General features: G+C 38.7%; 1 protein-coding gene across 3 annotated transcripts in view; it reads right to left on the bottom strand.

Annotated features, from left to right (window-relative positions):
• The window catches only part of LAMA2 (laminin subunit alpha 2), a 353391-nt gene that overhangs the window by 202450 nt on the left and 141779 nt on the right, over positions 1-9162 (bottom strand). For all 3 annotated transcript variants that reach the window (XM_021391626.1, XM_021391625.1, XM_021391624.1), the window contains exons 10-11: positions 4418-4578; positions 113-253 (exon numbers count right to left, since the gene is read on the bottom strand). In XM_021391626.1, the coding sequence (XP_021247301.1) occupies positions 113-253; positions 4418-4578 (302 nt within the window). The remainder of the gene's footprint in view (positions 1-112; positions 254-4417; positions 4579-9162) is intronic.

Genomic DNA, 9162 nt, shown 5'->3' on the forward strand with positions numbered 1-9162 from the left:
AAAAAAAGATACATGGTGTTATAGTAAGATGCACTCTGGTGTCAACAGAAAGTGAGAACCTACAAAAACACAGAATCAATGACATATACTGATACAGAAGGAATTTTCTTACGTTTCTGTATGTAAAGTGAGAGCTTCTGCAGACATTTGTTTTCCCAGAGCAGAAACATTCCTCACAGCCTTTGGGATTATTTTGCTGCAGATTGAAGAAGCCTGATTTGCAATGATCACAGTTTTCTCCTTCAACGTGTTCCTGAAAATGCACATTAGAATGTTACTTCAGTTGTCATGGATTAGAACATGAGATAACCAGCTTCATACTCTCTTTTACTTTAAAGCAGAGCTACAAAGATATTTATAGGAATCTCTGTTCTTATTTGTAAATATTAGAATTAGATCCTCTATACAATAAGTTAATATGCTTACCTATAAATAGAATACAGAATTTGGACTTCATAAGATTTTTAATTCTTCTTCTATATGAATACATGTACTTGATTTCAGAGACTAATCTAATTTATCTCCTATATGCTTAAGGGAGTAAGAAGGAAAGGAAGTATGGGACAAAATGCTGTGGCTTCAACCACCTTAGCTGGCTGATGAAATCAACATTCAGAGGTGACACAAACTACATGTACATTGTATTATTTATACCAGTCATCCAGCTTATCAATTTTTCAGAGGCCTATCACTAATAGCAGAATCCAGGCTAAATGCAAGAGTGAAAAGGGCTGCAATTCCACATGTGTTCAACAGCCATGCAGCCACTTTTACAAACTCTTCCCCATAGGCACTGACCTGAAAGATTCTAAACTTAGTATTTTGTAATTATGCTTTTCAGAGAAAACTTGAATTGTGCAGTAAGTCCTGCTCCCTTAACCAATTAATCAATTTGTTCAATAGGAAAAGATAAAGCATTCTTTAAGAAAAGAAATAAGAAGTTTAAGAATTTAAGAAATAAGAAATTTCAGATTAAGAAATATGTTGCACATGAAATATACTATGGCACTGGATTAGTAATTCAATATGTTTCCCAAGACAGGCCAGAAAATTCTTTCCATTTCTAAAGCACTATATACAGTTTCTTTAATCCTGGAGATAGTGCTCTATGGTGTGCATACAGGACAAAATTGTTGGCTGCAAGTCAGCAGAGAATGAACACATTATGAAAAGCCTGCCCACACTGTGTAGCCTAAGCTTGCTTGAAATATACTGCTCTGAAAGAAGTTCCATAAAAGCCATTTGATAGCCTACTGGCTAAGATGAGGCAAAGAGGGAGAAAATAAGGCAAAGCCATAGGGAAGAAGAGATGGATTAAGAGAGGCAATAAAATGGAAGGGGATAAATAAATATGGAGATCAAACAAAAATATAAATAGGCTGTCACCACTGTACATTAAAAACCACTTTTACGTTGGTTGCTCTGAAAGTAATGCCTCCTATATTTATTTTCAGGGAAACTACAACAAAGAGCACAATAACACTGTCTGACAGTGAAAATTCTCAGCTACAAAACATCATTTTCCAACATAGTCACCACCATTATGTACTTATTTTTGCCAGCGAAGAACAAGAGCATCCATGCCATGCTCGTAAAAATCTGCATGGCTGTCCAGAAAATGGCTTGACATTAACATATCTGTCACCACTGCTAAAACACAGTACCCACCACCTCACTGTGCTCAAATACTCTGTTTGGCCACCATAATTGTTCAGCAAGCATCAATGAATGCCAGTGGGTGAAATTTTTTCCACAGGGAGAAATTCAGTGACACCTCTTTTTCTTCATATGCACTTTGATGTCAGAAACCGTTTGGTCAGACTGCCCCTCTACTACCATCTGTCACACAGCAATAAAATGTAATGGAATATTGGTGGGAACGTTCCATCTCTACTGGCATACCACCAACATCTGCCTCTGATGCTGTGGGCCAACATAATAAAATAGGAGGCATTACTTTCAGAGCAGGCCTTGTACATTAAAAACGTATACAGCAAATTATCTTCACTCTATTACTGTATTATATCTACTCTCCTCTTGAACAAACCAAAAATCCCTGTGATGCAACTCAAAGCTATGAGTCCGTAGCTTTTACCTTTGACATCTCATTAATTTCAAGGATGGTACTTATACCTTTTCACCACTAATTTCAGGGTAAATCAATTAACATTTTATTGTCATAGGTTTGCTGTAATCAACCAGCTACTCATGTTTCATCTGAAAAATAACAGTATTATAACACATGGGAGTTTGCAGGCACTCAAATGTTCTCAAGCTCAAATGTAGAAACTACAGTTGTGAATGCTGCTCCTAAAAGTTTCAGACCTTTCTGAAGTGTTTAGTGTGTACAGACTGGGAAGTGGAAACAAACAAACAAAGAAACAAACCACAAAAGAGCCAAAAAGCAGATATACTTGCTTAAATGAAAAGCTGTCCTATTCTGCAGTCACAAGAATAACATCAGTGAGTAAAACTTGGATAATTCTTTTCAGTAGGTATGAAATTCACTGAATAACAGACACAGAAAGTAGGAAAAGAGATATAACCTACCCTTCAGGCATTGAAGCAATGTCTCTACAGACTAATTTGCTTTTCAATCTGGTGTTCAGTCCATTTTTAACTGATACAAAACTTTGACCATATACCTTCAGAAAGCTTCCTGTGCCAGTCGGTGGCAAAACAGGCATTTATATTTGCCCTTCACCTTTTTGTACATCAGTTTACTCTGGCTAATGTGGTAGAGATAACAATCTAATGCTCACTTACATTTTGCTGCTCACCCTAAAAACTTTTTTCAGCAGTCAATTTCCTTAACAAGAAAACTATCTTTAGTACATTTCAGAGCTCATTATATGTAATTGAAAGATGTGATTAAAAGAGGGGAAGCATTTTTCCTAAGACCTGCTATTAACTTGTTCAGACATCCCTCTTTAGTCTTCATATGGAGCATAGCTAATCTGATGATTTCAGTGTCCTTTTGACCATAATCTGCTTCAAATTGAGTTTGAAGATTTCTAGTGAAAATAAATGTGCATGTATCAGTATCTCAGCTGTCTGCAAAGGGTATTATTTTTCCTACTATATGCACTTAAAGGATTACAGGAACGAAAAAGGAGGTAAAGGATAACCAAGGAGGAAAAAAAGCATGTATAGAGCAAATGCTTTGGGATAGGAACAATATCTCTATTACTTATTCACTCATTTTAGACTGATTTTACCAACAAGTCAGTTTGGTATTACACAAATAAAGTCATAAAATAAGAACTATTCTGCATCTTTTATAACATCTTAACCATTGTTTCAATTCAGAATATAACATATTCTGACCTTCTAGACTTGATAGTCAATTAAATAGAAGTATAATATGGATAGATTTTATTTTTGACAGAAAGCATGTGACTGTTATATAAAGTGAGGATAAGGTTAATTCTCTGATTAGATTTCAGTGCTGCTCAGCTGTCACACCAGAGCTTTACGAGTGCATGCAGCATGAACTGATGGAGTCAAGTACTTGTACATTCTTGTACTTAGGGATATAATGTAAGTATTTTAAAATTCACATTTCATTATAATCCTGTTAATTAAATTCTGTAAAGAAACTTCCACAAGTATGACACACAAAACCTGACCCCCTATACCATAAATTGTCCTTTGGTCACGTTCAGGCTAACTTGCTAAACTGTTATTTACAGAACATCATCGTTTGTAAAACATTTTTTGTATTCTGTAAGAGGTTGATGCAAGTGTTTTATTCAGAAGTGTTTTCTTTTGATTTATCAATACATAATTTGCTGGGGGTACATAGAAACAAACAGAAGAAAAAAATATTTTTAAACTTCCTTCCTAGAAATTAAGAAATTCATTGTATAGAAAGGATGACTAAAAGAACAAAACAAACAAAGAAAAAGCTAAATATATTAGAGACTTCAAAACAACCATTCCAAGGCAAGAAAGAATGCCCTCTGTATGGAATTAAAAGAGGGAGTGTTTTATCCACAACGACAGCTTTTAAATGGCAACTTATTGTTGGTTTTTTAAGACACCATCTGTTCAATGGATTTTCTCATTTGAGGTCATATTTCAGGATAGAGCCCATAATACTTCAAACATATAGTTTCTGGACTGATGAGGGGTAGGAGTTCAAAGCGGATAATTCACAAGCTTCTTAAGAGTCCCTTCTAAGCCACACAACAGGCTATGAGATGCCTATTTTAATTACAGTGAGTACTAAGATGACACAGAACAATCCAAGGCTTCACAGGAGCAAGAACAGGAGTTCTATGAGAACTGACTGCAACAGGCATTAATGTAGCTAGGTAGGACAGTGGAACATCACTATATGATAGAAGACCATTAATTACAATCTTTCAGTATCATTAATATCATCCTATGGTTCACAAGAATTTGTCATCCGTACCTTACAGACACAGAGTCCTACACAAGGGTCAATATTCATGCTACCCTCCACTGAGCAGTTGCAGGGCAGGCAATCAGGATAACCCGTATAACCCAAGGCACATCTATTGCAGTGCTCTCCTGCGTAGCCAGTCTTGCAGTGACAGAAACCAGGCAACATATCTATGGGAAGAGGAAAAAAAAAAAACAATACACCTTTCATTTATCATTACTATTATTGGATGTGTGTATTAGAGTGCTTAAAGCAACATCTTCTGTAGGTGTAACACACTCTGTAACATACTCATACATACTCTGGTATGTAGGTGTAACAAACTCTGGCTCAGACCTCCTCTGACTTGACTCAGTATCCTGTCTGAGAGCTGAGTATAGCTATTTGAATTTTGAGCTTCCCAAAATCTGTATATTAGAGATCTTCTAAACTGTAACTCATCCCTAAGCCCTTGCACCTAGCAGATTCAAAAACCTCCTCTTCCATTAACTTGCCAACCTACCTTTGAATATGCTTTTGCTTCCAGAATCCACAAAGCTCCCTAGCAGTAAGTTTTGCATTTAGCCATGCGTAGTGTGAAATTAAACACTGATATACACTAAATCTGTATGTTGCCCTTTAAATCTCATATAATAGAAAACAGCAAATAACTGCTCCCTTCTCACTATCTCCATGTAATCTGTGATTTCAGTATAACTCTATCCTATCCCACCTGACAATTTTTTTGTCAAAAACTTCTAAGCTTATATAATATCTTTTTAAAAAGACACTGTTCTAAATAGGTGAAAATCTCTATTACTTCTCCATTTCCATTTCTAATAAATTATTTAAGGTGAAGGAAGGGCATAGTGTAGACTTAAAAATGGCGTGATTATTTTTTCAGCTTTGCTTTTAAAATATTAGTAATATTTCTTAAGGCTGTGTTGACCTTTTACTATTGCTGAGCCAGCACTGAGCTGATACTTCCAAGGCGCAGTCCAAGGTAATTGTAAGAGCTGTTTCACAATTGCTGATGTCTAATTCAAAAATTACTGCAGTCAATGTATAAGTAGAATTACATTTTTCTCTGCTCATCTTTTCATTTAATTGCTACAGAATTTCATCAGTTATTTTATTACCCATCCACTGACTATCTTAAGACCTCTGAACATTTTGCAGTTCTTTCATTTTTCTGTACTGAAAGATTTTGTACTTGCAAACTTTGTCACCTTCCTACTCATCCCCTTTCCAGGTTAAATATGAATATTCTCAGCAGTTCATACTGATCATCACTGTGAAAATGGTCCATTTATTCTCTTAACCAAGTACTCAACTGTGACAGAATCCTTCTTCCTCTTTCTATTCCACTTTTTTCATGGTGTTTGTTGAAAAATCTTGACAAAACTTTTTGAACATCAAAATATTGTACTACTCAAATTAACCTTTGTACATATGTCATAGGCTTCTTCAAACAGATTCATAAGGAAAACTGGCCTCTACAAAAACAAACGAACAAAAAAAACCCACCACTTGATCTTGAGTTTTGCCTGTTTTTGCCACAGATTGTTAAAAGTATAAATCTTTTCTTTATTTTAGTTCTACTGACTTTTTTGATACAGAAACCAGATTTCATGATTTTAACCTCCTGGAACCCTCTATCTTTTTTTTTTTTTACAAACTGGATAAACATTTTATAATTATATATGATTAATTTGGATTTTATAAAGTACTATAAACTACTTATATAATGTTTTAGCAACTTCATTTTTAACTTCCTCCTGATCCTGACATGCCATATAAGTCCAATGTTTTTCTACTCTTACTCATTTATCATCTTGCTCTAAAACTGACACACCTGTTTGAAACACTTCTTCCAGCTTGCTCCATGTTTCCATGAAAAAATGGGAAATTCCCTGAGCTCTTTTACTCACCAATAAAATTCTCTTCTACTAACTGGCTAAAATTATGATCTTACAGAACCAGTCAGGATTTATGTCCTTTTTTATTATCGTCTGTTGGATATAACTTCTGTTTTTTTTTCAAGGAACTTCTTTTCAGAATTTAAATAGATTCTTTTCTTTCCTAGCTTAGTTATGTCACTTGAACTGAATTAGAAGAATGCATCTTCCTTGAGTGCCAAACATCCAGGCTATAAACTCTATGCTTGCCATTTGTAATTGCTGGATTATTCATTTTGATTTAGCTTCTAAAAGATGTCTTGATTTAGATAAGTTCGTTTTCAGGGAGGCCTTTCCAATCCTACAAAGATTTTGAATTTAATGGCTCTTCAAGAAAAATGTTTTAAACCAGTTCCATATTAATAAATCCAGATTTGCTTCTTTTTTTTTTTTATGGCTTCTCTAACTAGAAGCTTGAAGAAGTAGTCACCTACAGGAGTTTAAAATTATATTATCTATTAACATGTACTAAAATTCAGTCTATCTTGTTGCTTCTTTGATATCCTGTAGCACATCATATTAACCATCACCTTCTTGATCTATCCTGCTTATATATATAAATTAAGTGCATTAAGTCTTTGTGTTACTTATTATCACAAAATCATTTGTTCCATTGACTTTGACTACGGTCTAGCTGCTTCCCAGATTTCTGGGTTACTCTCTTAGCTAGCCACTGGTGAGGCCCTGCAACACTGCACACCTTGGGCTCTTTTATAAACTGGGTCAATGCACTCTAGTTAGACAATCTTGGCTTATGAAAGAAACCTCTGCTCCTCCAGATATAAGACTCTTATTCCTCCAGAATAAGAAATCAGGCAGAGGAGGCAGGAAATCAGCATGGCTGAGCAAGGACCTGTTGGTAAGGCTGAGGGAAAAGAAGGAAAAGTATAAGTAGTGGAAGCAGGGGATGAGTGGCCTAGGAGGAATCATGGAATCATAGAATGGCCTGGGTTGAAAAGGACCTCAAAGATCATCGAGTCTCAACCCCCCTGCCAAGTGCAGGGTCGCCAACCACTAGACCAGGCTGCCCAGAGCCACGTCCAGCCTGGCCTTGAATGCCTCCAGGGACAGGGCATCCACAACCTCCTTGGGCAATCTGTTCCAGTGCATCACCACCCTCCAAGTGAAAAACTTCCTCCTAACATCCAACCTAAATCTCCCGTCTCAGTTTAAAACCATTCCCCCTTGTCCTATCGCTAGCTACCCTCACAAACAATCGATCCCCCTCCTGTTTATACGCTCCCTTCAAGTATTGGAAGGATGCAATGAGGTCTCCCTGGAGCCTTCTCTTCTCCAAACTAAACAAGCCCAGTTCCCTCAAACTTTTCTCATAGGAGAGGTGCTCCAGCCCTCTGATCACCTTGGTCGCCCTCCTCTGAACTTGTTCCAAGAGCTCCACGCCCTTCTTGTACTGGGGGCCCCAGGCCTGGATGCAGTACTCCAGATGGGGCCTCACAAGAGCCAAGTAGAGGAGGACCACCACCTCCCTCTCCCTGCTGGCCACTCCTCTTTTAATGCAGCCCAGAACATAGTTGGCCTTCTGGGCTGCCAGCGCACACTGCTGGCTCATGTCCAGCTTCTCGTCCACCAGGACCCCCAAGTCCCTCTCCACAGGGCTGCTTTCAAGTACTTCTTCCCCAGGTTGTATAAATACCTGGGATTGCCCTGGTGCAGCACCCTGCACTTGGCCTTGTTGAACCTCATTAGGTTCTCGTGGGCCCACTTCTCCAGCCTGTCCAGGACCCTCTGGATGGCTTCCCTTCCTTCCGGTGTATCAACTGCACCGCTCAGCTTGGTGTCATCTGCAAACTTGCTGAGGGTGCACTCAATTTCATCGTCTATGTCATTGATAAAGACATTGAAGAGCACCGGTCCCAGGACTGAGCCTTGGGGGACACCACTCGTGACCGGCCTCCACCCTGACACAGAACCATTGATCACAACCCTTTGGCTGCGACCAGCCAACCAGTTCTTAACCCACCGAACAGTCCATCCTTCAAATCCATACCTCTCCAATTTAGAGAGAAGGATGTGATGAGGGACCCTATCAAAGGCTTTGGAGAAGTCCAGGTAGATGACATCCATCGCCCTCCTCCCATCCACCGATGCCGTCACTTCATCGTAGAAGGCCACCAGATTGGTCAGGCAAGATCTACCCTTGGTGAAGCCATGCTGGCTGTCTCCGATCACCTCCTTGTCATGTATGTGCCTCAACATGTCTTCTAGGAGGATCTGCTCCATGATCTTCCCAGGCACAGAGGTGAGGCTCATGGGCCTGTAGTTCTCCGGGTCATCCTTTCTCCCTTTCTTAAAAATGGGAGTAATGTTTCCGTTTCTCCAGTCACCAGGAACTTCACTGGACAGCCATGATTTTTCAAATATGATGGAGAGCGGCTCGGCAACCACCACAGCCATCTCTCTCAGAGCCCTAGGATGGATATTATCCAGCCCCATGGACTTCCACACATTCAGTTTCATGAGGAGGTCTCGATCTTGTTCCACTGTTACAATGTGATGGAATCTGCTCCTCTCACCCACACCTAGAGGTTCAGGGTCCTGGCAGATATGGGAAGCCTGACCACCAGTGAAGGCTGAGGCAAAGCACTTATTGAGCACCTCAGCTTTTTCCATGTCTGAGGAAGCCACTTCTCCATCCTCATTTATCAGATGGGGAGCACACTCATTGACTTGTCTTCTTGTCATGGTTTTGTGATTTTCGGTTATTGGAATTCCACATCATAACATCATGTAGTGGACATACCTAGTTCTCAGAAGAGAAGGACTACTACAGTCCCCACGGTACTTTGCTCCTTTGTT

This window comes from Numida meleagris, chromosome 3 (assembly GCF_002078875.1).
Source record: "Numida meleagris isolate 19003 breed g44 Domestic line chromosome 3, NumMel1.0, whole genome shotgun sequence".
NCBI classification, from domain to species: Eukaryota; Metazoa; Chordata; class Aves; order Galliformes; family Numididae; genus Numida; species Numida meleagris.